At 47.8% G+C, this 17,943-nt stretch overlaps 1 protein-coding gene across 2 annotated transcripts in view; it reads right to left on the reverse strand.

Moving 5' to 3' along the window:
• LOC140393827 (copine-8-like) overlaps nt 1–17,943 on the reverse strand; it is an 873,667-nt gene that overhangs the window by 736,419 nt on the left and 119,305 nt on the right. For both annotated transcript variants that reach the window (XM_072480322.1, XM_072480321.1), the window contains exon 3: nt 13,215–13,261. In XM_072480322.1, coding sequence (XP_072336423.1) covers nt 13,215–13,261 — 47 coding nt within the window. The remainder of the gene's footprint in view (nt 1–13,214; nt 13,262–17,943) is intronic.

Below are 17,943 nucleotides of genomic sequence, written 5' to 3' on the forward strand. Positions count from 1 at the left end.
GGTGTAGAGAGGACATGAGTAAGGACTTTTTTTTTTTTATACAGAGGGTACTGAGTGGTCTCTGGAATTTACTGCCCAAGTTGGTGGTGGAGGTAGAGTCCCTGAACTCTTAAGTGCTGTAAGCTACTGGGCGATGGATCGGTTGCTGAAAGCTGGGATCAGGGGTTATGGGGAGGGCAGGAGAATGGGGATGAGAAACATAACAGCTATGATTCAGTGGCAGAGAAAACTTAATGAGCCAAATGGCCGAATTCTGCCCCTATGTCTTATAGCCTTATAAGAAAGTGCACCTGAGTTTCCTCAGGCTGGCATGGACAAGATGAGTCGAATGGCCTTCCTCTGTGCTGTAACTTTTCTATAGTACACAGTATTCCGTTTGCAGCCTCACCATAGCCCAGCACAATTGTACTAAGACTTCCTTATGGTCTTATTTCAATCCAAAACATACATAATGAAACTCATCAGCACCTCCAATGTGCCTTCACACACCTCTACATGCTCCCGATGAAGTCTCTTGATATGTATGACGTTTTTCTGAAAAGGACCTTCTCTATTTTCGGTGATCACAAGCCAGGGAATTCCCAGGAGTCAGGGATATTTGATTTTGTCAGGGATGTATTGAGAACATCCCTGAAATGTTTCTGTTATCCTTCTGTGAGTCTCCAGCTGCAATCGAGTTCCAAGTACAATAGTTGCATTGGGAGTCTGGTGTCAGCCATACGAGCAATGTGTCCTGCCTAGTGGAAATAGTTTTGAGTGATTAGTGTCTTGATGCCAGGGTAGTTCACCTGGGAGGGAACACTGCTGTTGGATCATCTTTCTTGCCACTGGATTTGGAGGATCATCAGTGCTTTGAGAGGCATGCTGTGGGTTGCCCAAGTCTCCGAAACATATGCATGAGGATCACTGTTGCCCAATAAATCAGGTTCTCAAATGCTCTTATCTTCAGTCGGCCCAAAGAATGAGCAGACACACTGGAGGCAAGAGCAAATTTCATCGTCTATGTCTGCCTTCATAGAAAAGAGGCTCCTAAAAAAGATATTACCCACAAATCCACAAGCCTAAACTTGCGCATTAATCTTTTGTGGGGAGCTATGAATGGCTCCCCTTTACTTTATATTAGTTACATCCTCAAAAAGAATGGTGAAACGGTTACTGCACAGGAGGAAGCCATCCGTCCACCATGTCAGTATCAGCTCTCTGTATCAGCAACTCAGCTAGTTCCATTTGTCCACATTTTCCTATAACCCAAAATTCTTTCTTTTCATAATATTATCTAAGACCCTTTTGAAAGGCATGATCGAATGAGCCTCCACCACACTCTGAAGATGTCCATTCCAGTTCTTAACCACTCATGAGAATAATTTTCCTCATGTCACCTTTGGTTCTGTTGTCTTTCACCATAAAATCAGTCTCCACTGGTTCATGACCCTTTGGTCAAGGGAAAGGTTTTCTCGTTTGCCTCTACTTTGTCCAGACCCCTCAGGATTTTGAACACTTCTATCAAATCTCCTCTCATCTGTCTCTTAGCTAACAAAACGAGTCCCAGTTTTTCCAAGCTATTCTTATAACTGAACCCTCCCATCCTTGGAACCATCTTTGTAAAGTGCACCAACTCTAATGTCTTCACATCCTTCCTCAAGTATGGTGCCCAGAATTGAATGCAATTAGTACATTTTAAGTATTCTCGCTGTAGCCCAGTTGAGGCCAAACCAGCGTTTTATAAAAGGTTCACCATAACTCTCTTCCTTTTGTACTCTATGCATGTATTTAAAAGCCCAAGGTGCCATATCCCCTAATAACCATTTCACAATCCGTTCAGTCTCCTTAAACAATGTGTGTACTTATACTCTTAGCTCCTGCACCATTTTTAGAATGGTATCCTTTAATTTATATTAACTCTCCTTGTTCTTCCTCGCTTATGCTAGGAAAACAAAGGTAGTTTTAAAGGATTTATCTTAGTATTACTAAATATTAGAAATAAGGTATCGGGCAGGATTCTCCAGCCTCCCAGCCACATGTATCTTTGTGGCAGGAGGTAGCACGCCATTTTCCAGTGGTGGAATTTTCTGCTTCCACCGCTGTCAATGGGAAGTCCTATTGAAGCCACCCCACGTCACCGGGAAATCCACAGGTGGGGGTACACTGCCAGCGGGATCAGAGAATCCTGCCACCAGCGAACACCCGGAGAATTTCAGCCACAGTCTTCAGTGGGTTTCAGTTCATGTTTCTGTGCCTGGAAGGGTGAAGCCTATCGTTAGGTTCATGCTGGACAAATGTGTTTGCAGGTTGGTTTATAGTCCAATTGTGATTCTGCTGTGCTGAAAGAGGGTTATGGCATGAAGAGTAAATAAAAGTGGTTGCTAAGCAACAAGAGGCCACTTTCCAGAGCAAAAGGATTTATTTTCTTCCTGGTTTTAACTGGGTGTGAGAGCAGTTGGGGAGTGAATAGCGCTCGCTGGGAGAAACTGCAGAGGACAAGTGAGTTGCAAAGATGCAAGCTTCCTAAGGAACAAGTTACAGTCCAGGTAACAAAGGAATTGGGAAAGAAAGAATGTTTAAGACGACTGGCGTTAAGAGAATAGAGACAAAGCTATTGTTCAGAAGAATTCAAGGAAAAGTAAACACAAGAGTTCGGAGTTAAAGAGACAATTTTGGTAACCTGATTTAAAGTGGAAAGCAGACTTCAGAGATAAATCAAAAGTGATGCCATTTTACTAGTCTGGGAATCAAGAGTTAAAGCAATTGTGAACAGTTTGTGCAGCAGTCAAGACAAATAAACCCTAAAGGGGTTCCTGTAAATCCTGGACTGGATTTGCTGTTAACAATGGAGTGGATGGTCTCTTTAAAGGAGTCACTTGTAAACCTGGACAGGATTTCAGATTGTAAACTGTGAAGGAAAAGCATTATTGTGAGAGAAGACTTTAAAGCATGTTCTTGGGAATGGAGTTTAGAAACTCTCACGTGAGATCATCTGGGGGAATTTGGAGGAGACAATCACAGGCATGGACTTACTATCAGAGCAGAGTGTGTATATTTGACCACAGCCAGTCTGTGTGCTTAAACAAAATTTTTTATGTGACCATTGTCGCGTAAGATATACTTTGTAATCCATGTTTATCTTAAAATCTGTGTGCATTTGTGAAGTTTAGGGGCAGTAAAGGTGTATTGTATAATAACCAACTTTTCATGTTTAATAAATCATTTTTTCTTGTTGTTAAAACTAATTAGCAGACCCGTGACTTGATTCTTCCACTTTGTATAAAAAAAAGAAGTTGCATCTTTTGAGCCAGGGTTCAGTCTTGGGAGCTTCCTGTCCAGTTAGATCAACTGGGACCATAACACTTCATACTTCTCTGCATTCAGTTTCAGCTTCCACACATTTATCTATTCCACCTGCCTTTCTGCGCCCTCTTGAAATCTAATTCCAACCGCTTTACAGTTTGCAATACTCTAATGAATTTGTCAAACACAATTTCCCTTTATAAAACCATGCCACCTCCGACTGATCGTAACAATGCCCTTTGAAAATAACTGTAAGACTTCCTTAATAATAGATCCCGGCATTTTCCCAATGACTGACATCAGGCTAACTGGCTTCTAGTTCCCCTGTTTTCTCTCTCCATCGTTTCTCGATTCGCAGTGTCACATTTGATACCTTCAAATTCATTGGGAACATTCTAGACTGAAGGAATTTTGGAAAACCATTGTTCCCTCTGTGCAAATTAATTGAGTTTTTTGACTGTTAACAAGGAAAATTACTAAATGAGCCAGCATCAAATTCTATCCTGTAACTGCTTTAGTTCCTGGGTATTTTATGTATTTGTACATTCACTAATCTGCTGTTCTGACCTGGTCTAGCCTATGTGACTCCAGATCAACAGCAGTGTTGACTCCTAACTGCCCTCTGAAATGGCCTAGTAAGCCACTCAGTTCAATGGCAATTAGGGATGGGCAACAAATATTGGCCTGGCCAGCGACACCCACATTCCATGAAGTCATTAAAAAAATGTGATTTACAGTTGCATATTTAGTACATTATAAAATATTCTCACATACAGCTCAAACCAAGAGAATCAACTTACATTGATAGATCATATTTGACTCACGATGTGTCAACACTTCACAGCCAAACAAATACGATTGAAGTGCAGTTAATATAATACATGATTGTCTCATAGGTTTGAGGTTCTTTCAACTTGTTTGGATGAGTGGGGGTTCCAGGGTTGATGAACTGACTGTGCATGGCATCGTGAAACCATTCAAGTGGGGCAAGCATATAAAAATGAAATGGTGTTAGGGATTGAGTGGGATTGAAACTGTTTTCTGTAGCAAGGAGTGAAAATTAAGACAGCTGTGTTGCTTACCTAGTGCCAGGGTTTGGGACATCTACTCAGGGCTGGAGAGGATCCTGTGGTTGGAGGGGGAGGATCCAATGGCCATAATCCATGTAGGTACCAACAACATAGGGAGGACAAGGAAGGAGGTTTTGCATAGTCAGTATGAGGAACGAGGCACCAAATTCAGCAGAGCCTCAAAAGGTAATGATTTCTAGATTATTACCTGAGCCACGTGAAAATTGGAATAGGACAAATAGAATTAGAGAAATAAAGGCGTGGCTCAAAGACTGGTGTGGGGAGAAATGAGTACCGGTTCATGGGGCACTGGCACCCGTACTGGGGGAAGTACAATCGGTACCATTGGCATGGTCTACACCTGAATCATGCAGGGACTGATGGTACTGGGAGCAGCATAATTAGGGATGGAGAGAGCGAGAGGGAGAGAGTTTTAACCTGACTAATGGGGAGAAATATGGTATACTTTTCAGTAGAAACAAGGTAAGAGTGGAAAAATACAGTTATGATCCCAGTTGCTGTTGCTGTTGGATAGAAAGATCCCAGAATTGAACCCTGGCCCAAAAGACCTGGGCTGGATTCTACATTTGGGAGACTAAGTGCTGACACCAGCGGAGTATTTGTGGGGCGGGATTCTCTGATCCTGGGGCTAAGTGTTGATGTCATCATAAACGACGAAGCGTTTTACGACAGCGTCACCTGGCCCCTAGGATCAGCGATCCTGCGGCGCACATGGGGCCAGCACGGCATGGAGACCCTCATGCTGCCCCAGCTACCAATACGAGTGTCAGAATGGGCACCGCGGATCCGCATGTGCGGTACATTCACGCATGCGTGGGTTGCCTTCTCCGCGCTGGCCCCGACGCAACATGGCGGAGAGTTACAGGGGCCCGGCGGGGAGGAATATAGGCCCCACTGGGGTAAGCCCGCATAACAATCAGTAGGCCCCAATCACGGGCCAGGCCATCGAGGAGGTCCCCCCCAGGGTCGGATCCCCCCCTCCCCCCACCAGGCCATCCCCTGCAACATGTACGCCTAGGTCCCACCGGGTAGGACCATACGAGAACGGTGCCAACGGGATGCGGCCTAACTCGGCGGGCACTCAGCCCATCACGCGGGGAGACTCTCCGGGGGGGGGACCGGCGCCACGTCGGCGCCAATGCCGCTGATTCTCCGGTGACCAGAGAATCGACGGACCGGCGTCGGAACGGCGTCACGTGAATCGTCCCCCCCCCCCCCCTGCCGATTCTCCAACCTGGCGCGGGGTCGGAGAATCCCACCATCCCACCCGTGGTCTTTTATGACAGAAGAATCAGCCCCAAACCTTCACCAATTCCGGTAGCAGTGAAGGGCTACCACTGGTGCCAACTGAAACTCCCACCGCCCGTGCAGAAAATGGCCGGAAAATGGCAGGGTCCCTGGACGCTCTTGCGTAAAGCTGATGACCTGCACCGGTCACGCAGCTCAACATGGCGTTGGCCATGCGCGACCCCACAGCCCACCCCCTGGTCACCCCCAGCCCTTGCAGAAGCTCCCCAGGCTAGCCGGGTGTGGTGGCGCTGTTCACAGCCCGCAGCCGTCACGACGGGTTCTCGCACGATTGGGAACACACGGAACACACGTGGCCCGTGCTGTCGGTAACTTGGCCCATCGGGGGGCGGAGCATCGGAGATGGACCGGCCGATGACGTGTCAATGTCGTTGAAACGCCGTGCGCCGCCCGGCACGATGACAGTAGTTTGGAGTGGGACCAGCATGGCGGACCAGTGTCAAACCACCGCCAGCCCCGATTTCGGCACGAAAATCCATTCTCAGCCAATCGCCGAACACGATTTCGCTGAACAGAGCCACAAGAATGCTGATTAGCTCTTGATAAAAAAAGCCCACATTTTTTAAACATGAAAAGTTTGACCACGATACAATGATCCTTCATTCTCACGTAGCCTCAAAAATGTATGCTGATTTTAAGGTCATGATGTGGAAATGCCGGCGTTGGACTGGGGTAGGCCCAGTAAGAAGTCTGACCACACCAGGTTAAAGTCCAACAGGTTTGTTTCGATTCACTAGCTTTCGGGGCGCAGCTCCTTCTGCAAGTGAATGCCACCTGAGGAAGGAACTGAGCTCCGAAAGCTAGTGAATCGAAACAAACCTGTTGGACTTTAATCTGATTTTAAGGTTAACACAGGTCACAAATTATATCTTAGGCTAGAGACGGGTGCTCTACGCTGCCGTCCTGCTAACCCCCAGCAAAACAGGGCATTGGTGGCCGTTTTGCACCATTTTTCCTGGCGTAAAATGGTACCGTTCTCACACCGGCGTGGGGACACAGCCCCTGAATCGGAGAATCCAGTCGTTAGCTCTCTTCTCTCTCCACAGATGCTGTCAGAACTGCTGAGATCGTCAAGTATTTCCTGTTTTCGTTTCAGATTCCAGCATCTGCAATCATTTGCTTTTAGATTATTGATTAACAAGAAGGTGAAAGGTTAGGCAGAAATGTGGGGTTGGAGTTCCAATCAAATCCGCCGTGATCATATTGAATGGCAGGGCAGGCTTGAGGTGCTGAATGACCAATCCTGTTCCTAATACATATGTTCACATGTTTGTATAAAAACAACTAACCAATTTCACACAACAAGGTCCAGAAAGCAGCATTGATAATGGGCAGAATTCGACAATAATGGGGCTATGTCCCCACGCCCGCGGCAAAACACGCGCGAATCATTCTGGACTTAACTGGAGTAAGTCCAGGGTGATTCTGCAATTTCCAGGGGGCTAGCAGGGCCCCGGAGTGCTCCTCGCAGCTCCAGCTGCTGCTACGGGCGCCTGCACTTCTGGTCGGGGGTCCGCGCATGTGCACGGCGGCGGCCTGTGTCGCCACACGCAACATGGCCGACCCACAGCGCGGACCGGCACCGACAACATAGGCCCCCCCACCCCCCACCCAGATCGCGCACTCCCGCTGATCGGTGGCCCCCGATCAGAACCCTGGCCGTCCTGAAGGCCCCCCCTCGGCAAAGGATCCCCACCCCCACCCCCACTGGGGCCGCTATGTACGCAGCCGCCGTGCCAAGTGCCCACCGGGTGGAACCATGAGAGAACCACGCCGGCGGGAACTTGGCCAATTGACTTTGGAGAATCACCACGGGGGCCTTTTTCAATGGCCCCCGACCAGTGCCGCATCGACCACGCGCGCCCGATTTGCGGCGATTCTCCGGCGTCCAGAGAATCACGGGAGCGGCGTCGGACCCAATCGTGGGTTTGACGCCCCTGATCCGAGCGCGATTCCGGCGCGGAGACTCAGAGAATCCTGCCCAATGACTTTCTTTCAATTTATTGAGGGATAAATATTAGTTTGAATGCAAGAATCTGATTTTTCAGAAACTTGGGAGTGTCCACTAATTAGACAAAAAGAATAAAATGATGAAGCATGCTAACTCAACTTTATTTTCATACCTGAACATAATGATTAACATATATTTTGTCCGCTTGTTCAATGCCATACATACCAGTTGCATAGAGAAAATGCTATATTAATACAAAAAAAGGCTAGGGGCGCAATTCTCCGAAATGGAGACAGAGTGTTCGCGCCGTCGTGAACGCCGTCGCGTTTCACGAGGGCGTGAAATAGGCATGGGCAGTAGCGATTTTGGCCCCACAGGGGGTCAGCACGGCTCTGGAGCGGTTTACGCCACTCCAGCCTCCCTTCCCGGCGCCAAATGTGCACTGCGCCAACCCACGCATGCGCAGTTGGGCCGCGCCAACCCGCGCATGCGCAGTTGGGCCACGCCAACCCACGCAAACGCAGTTGGCCCGCGCCAACCCGCGAATGCGCGATGGACTTCCTCAACACGCCGGCCCCAACGCAACATGGCGTGGGGGTTCAGGGGCCAGCCACGTAATAAAATAGGGCCGGGGCTGGAGAGGCCGGCCCGCCGATCAGTGGGCTGCGATCGCAGACCCCATCGGAGGCCCACCCCGGTGAAGGAGCGCTTTTCCCCGCCCCACAGGTCGCCTCCCAACCCTACGTGCAGAGTTCCTGCCGGCTACGAGCAGGGGTGAACGGCGCCGGCGGGACTCTGTGTTTCCGCGCGGACGCTCGGCCCATCAAGGCCGGAGAATCGGCGGCCCAGCCCCGGACAGCGGCCCGCGACCGCGCTGCACCAAACGCGCCGGCGCAAATGGCACCGATTCACCACCCATTCGCAGAATCGCCTGCTGGCGTCGAACCGGCGCCATGGGAAAAAAGTGGCGCGAACGGCGATTCTCCCATACAGCGCGGCATGGGAGAATCGCGCCCTAAATTTTTACATCTTTCCAGATTCTTTGCAAGAAATTGATTGGTGAAAATAACCATCAACAACAGATGAAGCCAATTTCCCTTTGACATTCCTGGCCACTAATGCTAAGATACCAGAGAGTGCTCATACCAGAATAGCAGGGCATGAGTGGCGATTATAGAAACGGTCATGGAAGAATGAGGATTTTCACTGCTGCTTGTGCTTGAATGGAAAATCTGCTCAGTGTTGCTCGTCATCTATTGGAAACCATATGTATTTGCTCAGTAAATTAACAGTTCTTGAGCGCGTCTCAGATTTTCATCTGGATAAAAAACCTTCATAAACGTATAGGTCCAATTTAAAATAATGTTATTCCATGACTATGAAAAACAATCATTGATCTATATAACTATCAACAGCAACGTTAACTTTACGACATGGTGCTTATTTCGTATTTCCGCATCTGGACGCAAAACAATTACATCAGGCCAAAGATCTTGGGCTTAGTGAGTTATATATGACACGACAATATACCCATGTCTGCCCAATATTTCAAGTTTGTCCATCAAACCCTCCCTTCTAAACAAACAACTGAACCGTGCCTCTGACTCTCAGCTGAGTATCCTTCAATTGTTCGCTTGTGTGGGGTTGGATTTTGGAGGCATTTTCACCAGGTAGATTTTCAGACAAAACGGAGAATGAAGCCATTTTTTCTGTCATCTTGGGTGAAATTCTCCGGTATCGGCGCGATGTCCGCCGACTGGCGCCCCAAACGGTGCAAATCAGTCGGGCATCGCGCCGCCCCAAAAGTGTGGAATGCTCCGCATCTTGGGGGACCGAGCCCCAACCTTAAGGGGCTAGGCCCGCGCCGGACGAATTTCCGCCCCGCCAGCTGGCGGGAAAGGCCTTTGGTGCTGCGGCATTCCCGTGCATGCGCAGTGGAGGGAGTTTCTTCCGCCTCCGCCATGGTGGAGACCGTGGCGAAGGCGGAAGGGAAAGAGTGCCCCCACGGCACAAGCCCGCCTGCGGATCGGTGGGCCCCGATCGCGGGCCAGGACACCGTGGGGGCACCCCCCGGGGCCAGATCGCCCCGCGCCCCGCCCCCCCCCCGGGATCCCGGAGCCCGCCCGCGTCGCCTTGTCCCGCCGGTAAGGTAGGTGGTTTAATCTACGCCGGCGGGACAGGCATTTTAGCGGCGGGACTTCGGCCCATCCGGGCCGGAGAATCGCGGAGGGGGAGGGGGGGCCCGCCAACTGGCACGGCGCGATTCCCGCCCCCGCCGAATATCTGGTGCCGGAGACTTCGGCAACCGGCGGGGGCGGGATTCACGCCAGCCCCCGGCGATTCTCCGACCTGGCGGGGGGTCGGAGAATCTCGCCCCTTATTTGCAAAATTAGGCATTTGAAAGCATCATCCCAAAATTCACTTTGCTTCTTTGAAAGTGTTTTTATGGCATAAGGATAAGCCACATGAAAAATTTAAAAGCTTGCCCAATTGCCGCTTTTAATTGTGCCAGATCCAAGACAAGTCATATTGGACTCGAAACATTAGCTCGTTTCTCTCGCCACAGATGCTGCCAGACCTGCTGAGTTTTTCCAGCATTTCGTTTTTATTTCAGATCTCCAACATCCACAGTATTTTGCTTTAATCTTAAATGTGACAGGTATGCATGAATGATGGTTAAATGAGTTGAAACTTTATGCTGACAGAAGAAATATACTGGTATGTGTTTGGTTAATCCGCGGGCCCTAATTGTTCACACTGATTTATGCCTATGCTGTAACGAGATTAGGAGGACACCACTTGTGTCGAAGACGACATCGGAAAAATGGTTACAACACTGAGTATATTTCAAGTTTAATTTTCTGCATTGTGCCCAAGGAGCACTTGGTTCAAATTTCTTGTGAGATTTTATGGTGACATGCAATCTGATGTGCTTTGATAAAATTTTCATACGCATTATTTTGCCGTTATAGTGTTGGACATGATACAGCAACTAAAACAATGTCATGGCTTGTGAAAATCTTAGCAGATAAGAAAGATGGCTGACTGGTGTGTGAATAATTGAGATTTTAAAGTATCAAATATTGAAAAGAAAAACCAGGCTGAACTCCAACCTCATTCAGGAACCCTATTCCAATATCCATTATTTAGCAAAACATATGAGAATTCCTTTGGTTCGAGTACAGGACGATATGATATATAGGCTACCATATTTAATAAGGACAACTCCCTTTGTTATCCACACCAGGTTTCAAGATTCTGTTCCTGCATTTTCTGCATTATCCCTTGTTCTACTGATATTTTGATTGTCAATATTTTGTCTTTGATGATTTTTCTGAATTTTCATTATTTATGCTTTAGCAAAAAACTTATTCCCATCTGTGTTAACTTTCATTATCTATTTATTTTTTACATTTGACGTCCATCTTTATATTTGTTTTCACTTATAGCTCATGTTTTCTAAGCATTTTCTGTGGTTTGCAGAACTATTGCATTCAAACGTATGAGCACCTGTTTTAATTATTTTTTTTTTTTTAATTTAGAGTACCCAATTATTTTTTTCTTCCAATTAAGGGGCAATTTAACGTGGCCAAGCCACCAAACCTACACATCTTTGGGTTGTGGGGGTGAATCCCACGCAGTCACGGAGAATGTGTAAACTCCACACAGACAGTGACCCAGGGGCGGGATTCAAACCCGGGTCCTCAGCGCGGCAGTCCCAGTGCTAACCACTGCGCAGCGTGCCACCCTCCCTGTTTTAATCATGAATCTACAACCTACTTCAAGATGATTGGAATTACTACAACTTATTTTCTTCCCCTAGTTCATGTGAAGGTCTTAAATACAGTCTATGTGAATCCTACAAAACATCTGCCCGACATTCTTTGTACCATTCACTTATCCAAAGACGTTAGGTAAATGGTAATGAAATGATAAGGTATACTAAGTTTTAAAAAGTGCTGCTGACTGCCTTAAAAATTGATCCCAGAAATTCTAGAAAGCTGGCTATCCATTTGGCATCAAAGGTCCTACGGTGCAGAAGGAGGCCATTCAGCCCATCAAGTCTGCACCGACACTCCGAAAGAGCACCCTACCTGGGCTCACTCCCCCATTTCAATCCCGTAACTTAACCAACACATCTTTGGACAGTAAGGGGCAATTTAGCATGGCCAATCCACCTAACCTCTACGGGTGGGATACTCCGAGTCCGTGCCGGGTCGGAGAACTGCCAGGGACGTGGGAAATTCCCGCCACGCCGCTCCGACGCGATTCTCCAGTGACCGGAGAATCTGCGCCAATTGCGCCCGTGCGGTCGCCGCAGCACCAGTCGGGGGCCACTGAAAGAGGTCAAACTCTCGTTGAGTTCCGCCGAGTTCCGCCGGCGTTGTTCCAACCTGGTACCACCAGGCGGGATCTCGGACTCGCGGCCGCGGTGAATGTCCTGGTTTGGGGGGGGGGGGTATCTGACTCCAGGGGGGGGCCTCCACGGGGTCCAGGCCCGCGATCAGGAGCTTCCGATCGGTGGGGCACCTGTGATCTGGAGGGGGCCTACCTCCTTCCACGCGGGCCCACTGTAGGTCTCCACCATGTTGTGAGGTACCGGCACGGAGTCGGCAACCACGCACATGCACCGGCGCGAAGAGGGTCATCGCGCACATGCGCAGACCCCGCTGGCCGTGCAGGGCCGCCATTTGCCTCCGGACCTTGCAGCACTAGCAGTGCCATGCAAGCCCCCTGAAGACCACTGAATTGCTGAGCCAGGATTTCGGAGAATCTCGGCCCACATCTTTGGACTGTGGGAGGAAACCGGAGCACCCGGAGGAAATCCACACAGATACAGGGAGAAAGCGCAAGCTTCACACAGTCACCCAAGGTCGGAATCGAACCCGGGTTCCTGCTGCTGTGAGGCAGCAGTACTAACCACTGTGCCACCGTTAGATAGATGAACATCATTCTGATATGCATTGCAAGTTAATGCATTGCAAGTTAATGCTCTACGAGTGCATGTGACTTTGTTGGTACATTTTTCAAACCTACTCTTAATTTAGAGTCATAAAATAATTATATACATTCAAATATTAGAGAAAAAGCAGCAACAACAATCTGGGCATGTCAAAAGAAAAGTCCCAATTTTGACTCTAGGTCAGTGTCCAGTTGATATGAATTCGGCCCGATGCAGAAAATCAGAGAGCTAGATTGAAAAGCTGAACAAAAACAGATACAAGGATTAGTGGCCAATTTAGCTAACCCAACATTACAGAAATTTAGCCACATAATCAAGACATTGAAAATTGTTCAGATCTCTTTTCACGGGTAAATGATAGTTTCAACTGGAATACTAGATAAATTTAATATTTAATTTCTATTGATCTATAATAAGCTCTCGTTTACAAATAGTCACCATTCATTTGGCAAAAGAAAATGCTCAAACAGGCGTTCCACATAAACAACTGGAGGAACAATGAAACACTGTCGATGTAACACAAGTGATTAAGGCAGAAGGAAAATTGGTGTTGAATCCAATTAAGTCAGAGCAGTTTTACCTACCATGCATCTCAACAAAAGGGGAAATCTCTCACCTCTCTCCACTGTATCGTCTCAATTCCTTGTACATACAGAACACACACTGTAAAAGAAAAGACAAGCATTTAATCACAAAAGACAAGGTAACATTGGAACATTAAAATCCTCAAATTCAGATTGCACATTGGATATCTTATGAGAGATCTAAGTTATAAGTTTAGCTTAAGTGCTGATCACAACAAAGGTCACTCTCCATAGAAGTAGTTGAAGAATGAATGGTATTTTTAAGGGTGGAGCTTTGAAGTCAGGCAACTTTAAATGTTTTAAATGGAATGGGCAAAGTTCTAAGAATATCTCCAAAGCTTCGGGGCAGAAATAGTTATTACTCAGAATTATTACTTGCTCCAAGTTTAGCTCGGTTTTGTTCAAACCGGGTCTCGCTGGCCAGCGAGATATTTTTGATAGTTCTTAAAGTCTGGCTCCCTGTGGTCAGGTCCTCACTTTGTGACGTATCTGGCATTTAAATTTGAAAGCCACATTCATGCTGTGCTTCTGAGTTCAAAGCGAACTCAAATGGGAGACATTCTGGAAACTAGAGTCTTTTACCACTGGGAGGCTTCCAAAATATTATTGTTCAATAATTTTTGCAGGATATCAAGAAAGCTTAAAACTGACTTTTCTGCCATGGGCATGAAAATATCTTAGCTATCATGTTCTTATTCGGTAATTCTTTAGAATTCATTCATGGGATATGGGTATCGCTGGCTGGGCCAGAATTTATTACCCATCACTGATTGCCCTTGAACAGAGTGGCCTGCTAGGCCATTTCAGAAGGCACTGAAGAGTTAACCACATTGCTGTGGGTCTGAAGTCACATGTATGCCAGACCAGGCGGCAGCAGCAGGTTTCCTTCCCTCTAGGACATTAGTGAACCAAATGGGTTTTTACAACAATCAATAATGGCTTCATGGTCATCAACTTTTTTCCATCTGCCGGGGTAGGATTCAAATAAACATCCCGAGAGCATTACCCAGAGTCTCTGGATTACTGTCCAGTGAAAATACCACTACACCACCATCTTATTCCTACCTAAATAGGTTTATGACTACCTTCCTTTTTGTCCAGTTTAGCTACTGATTAAGAGATTTTTGGTGTCAATTCTACAACTGTTTAGATTTCCTGTGTTCATTAATCAATGGATAGCGTGCATTGGGGACTGCACAGTGGTTAGCACTGATGCCTGACAGTGGCAGGGACTCGATTCAATTTGACCTCGAGGTACTATGTGGAGTTTGAATGTTCTCCCATGTCTGTGTGGGTTTCTTCCAGGTGCTCCATTTTCCTCCCATAGTCCAAAGATGTGCGGGTTAGGTGGATTAACCGTGCTAAATTGCCCCTTAGTGTCCAAAAATGTTAGGTGGGGTTGCAGGGATAGGGCAGGTGCATGGGACTGAGTAGGTGCTCCTTCTGGAGGGTCAGTGCTGCCTCAATGGGCTGAATGGCCTCATTCTGCACTGTGGGAATTCTATAAACAGGATGTGATGCCCTGCAGAGGTAAAGTCCCGAATGTTCAGCATCGACATTGTGTATTTACTGGTCTGAAAATTAAATTGCTGTTCAGTAGCTGGCGGGGATCAATGACATTTTAGACCATTGTTTAAAACCAGATGGAGTCGAAATCTGTTTGATCAGGACTGTAGAGAGCCTGGTGGGTGATGTCAAGAATCCTTTTATACAAGTCCAAAGAGAAACCAATGAGCAGAATGTGGGCTTTATTGGGAGCAATAAACTTAAGAAGTGTGCACATATAAAACTTTTTGATCAATGTCACTTCAATCTGAATGACATGCCTATAGAATATAAATGCCCTTGAGCTCATTAATGTCTACTACGGTGCAAATGTGCTGCCACTTTTCAGACCATTTCAGATAAACTTTTCCCTATCAATGAAAAAAACCTCAGCGCGCATAAGATTTAAGCCCATAAAGGATTGGAAGCGATGGAGTCAAATACTAACACCCCTCATCCATTACAACACATATTAACTTGGGAAGCAAGCAACATTACTAAAAATTTGCATCTGTAACTACAACAAAGCTATCAGCATTTTCCATCATTACTCTTAAAACTTCTGGGACAAATTTTACAAGTCGCTGCCACCTACCTGCCACCCACACCCAATCTGCCTGTGATTGCTCCTCTCCCCCAACCTCTCCATCAAGAACCCCACCGTCCCCACCATGAGACCATCCCCCAGCATTTTCCTGGTCTTTGACTTCAGGGCTTATAATCAGAGGTCTGTTTGTAGCCTGAGTCTTGGCGACTATTACCAATGGCACTTAGGTCTGCTGGTACCGCAGGTCTCGGAGACTGAACTGCTGCTAGGGTGAGGAGAAAAGTCCAATTTCCAGCCATGTTAAATGGGTGCAGGGATGCAGTGGTCAGCAGGGGTGCATTCCCCGCCAACTCTTCAAGCAGCGAGCAGGAAACCCCACCATCTGAACAGTCCTACCCCTGGAGTCTGCACATTAGGATTTCCAAGTTTAAATGTGTATGTAGCCACCAGTAATACCCTGGCCCTACACAGGGTAAACGGTTGAAATCCTTGCTGATAGAATTTAACACAAACTCAATTTATGCAAACTTCCACTTTTCCAGCTCTATTCTCACTGTAAAATCCTTTGGGCCTTGTCGAATGAGGAGTAACTGAGTTTTCCAACAGCATACACTGTCATAATGACGACAGAACTTCTCTTTTCTGAAACTCAAATTTTATATTTGTAAAGCATCATTTTTCTTCATCTCGAGAAATATTCTATGGGCGGGATTCTCCGTCCCGCCGCACCAGCACGACCCCGCGATACTCCGTCTCGCCAGCCAGCCAATAGAGTTTCCCATTGTGGACAGCCCAACACCGTCGGGAAGTCCCCGGGGGCTGCTGGCACAACGGAGAAACCAGCCCCATATGTTTTTGAAATAATTTTGATAAACTTTGTTTTTTGCACAATTATTGCCCAAACCAAATCACATCTGAAAAAAGACAGTGGTGAGCTGCCTTCCTAATGCAGTCCATCTTTTGCAGACACATCTTTATGCTGTTAGGGAGGGAGCTGCAGGATGTTGACCCAGTGGCAGTAATATAGTTTCAATTCAGGATAACGAGGCTTGAAGGAAAGCTTGCAGGTGGTACTGGTGTTCCCATGTATCTGCTGCCCTTGGCTTTGAGTGAGTTAATGGTACACACTACTGTCACTATCCATCAGTGGTGGAGGGAGTCAATGTTTAAGGTGGTGGTTGGAATAATAATCATGTTGGCCGATTATGATATTTAAGCTTCTATATTAAAATTATAAAATCCGAATGATAAAAACAGTGCGCTACTTCCTGGTTTTCTGTCAATGAGAATTCTTCAACATGATTGGTTGCAACTGTTGTTGGATGCCACAGATGCCCCGAGAGGTGGCACCAACAATGCCTCAAAAGCTGAAATCCAAACCGCAGAGCCCACTAAGCAATAATGTGCAACTTTCTTCAACTTCAGCAGGGAGCACATCACTTCACCACTGACCACAACATTTGGATCTGAATCTTAAAATTGTAACCAAGCTAGAATTTCATCCCCCCCAAAAAATTCACATAAAAGCGGGCAATTTTGTTCTGTGCCACAATGCATAGAATCAGGTGGCTGGTGTAAATCTCTCTTGACTTTCAACACTTATACCGAAGGAACGGATGTAAAGTCAGGAGATGTGTAAGGAAGCAGCTGATCAGATACAACATTTTTCACATCATTGCTCAAAGTCAAAATTATATTCAAAGGACTGAGGAACTTGGAATACAAAGCCCCAGAAGATCGCAGATGCAGAATCAATTGGGGTATTTCAAAGGGTGGCAGACACCCAAGTGGCTCGTAATAACCTTAAGGGATGATGGAAAATGGTAGGAAAGCTGGGGCGTCATTCTCCGACCCCCCGCCGGGTCGGAGAATGGCCGTTGGCCGCCGTGAATCCCGCCCCCGCCCCCGCCGAAGTCTCCGGTACCGGAGATTGGGCGGGGGCGGGAATCGGGCCGCGCCGGTTGGCGGGACCCCCCGCTGGATTCTCCAGCCCGGATGGGCCGAAGTCCCGCCCAGAAATTGCCTGTCCTGCCGGCGTAAATCAAACCTGGTATTTACCGGCGGGACCAGGCGGCGTGGGCGGGCTCCGGGGTCCTGGGGGGGGGGGGGGGCGCGGGGCGATCTGACCCCGGGGGGTGCCCCCACGGTGGCCTGGCCCGCGATCAGGGCCCACCGATCCGCGGGCGGGCCTGTGCCGTGGGGGCACTCTTTCCCTTCCGCCTCCGCCACGGCCTCCACCATGGCAGAGGCGGAAGGGACTCTCCCCACTGCGCATGCGCGGGAAACTGACAGCAGCCGCTGACGCTCCCGCGCATGCGCTGGGAAACTGACACCGGCCGCTGACGCTCCCGCGCATGCGCCGCATTTCCCAACAAACGCCATTTCCGCCAGCTGGCGGGGCGGAAATCCCTCCGGGGTCGGCATAGCCCCTCAATGTCGGGGCTAGGCCGCCAAAGATGTGGAGCATTCCGCACCTTTGGGCCGGCGCGATGCCAGTCTGATTGGCGCCATTTTTGGCGCCAGTCGGCGGACATCGCGCCGTTGGGGGAGAATTTCACCCCTGATTTCAAAAATAAAAAGAGCAGCTTGTATTGATATATTTTGGGCAACAAAGTTAAAAGTCCAAACATGTTTTAATGCACTGATTATCAAACAGCATGATATCAAGC

This window comes from Scyliorhinus torazame, chromosome 17, assembly GCF_047496885.1.
Source record: "Scyliorhinus torazame isolate Kashiwa2021f chromosome 17, sScyTor2.1, whole genome shotgun sequence".
In the NCBI taxonomy this organism is placed as follows: domain Eukaryota; kingdom Metazoa; phylum Chordata; class Chondrichthyes; order Carcharhiniformes; family Scyliorhinidae; genus Scyliorhinus; species Scyliorhinus torazame.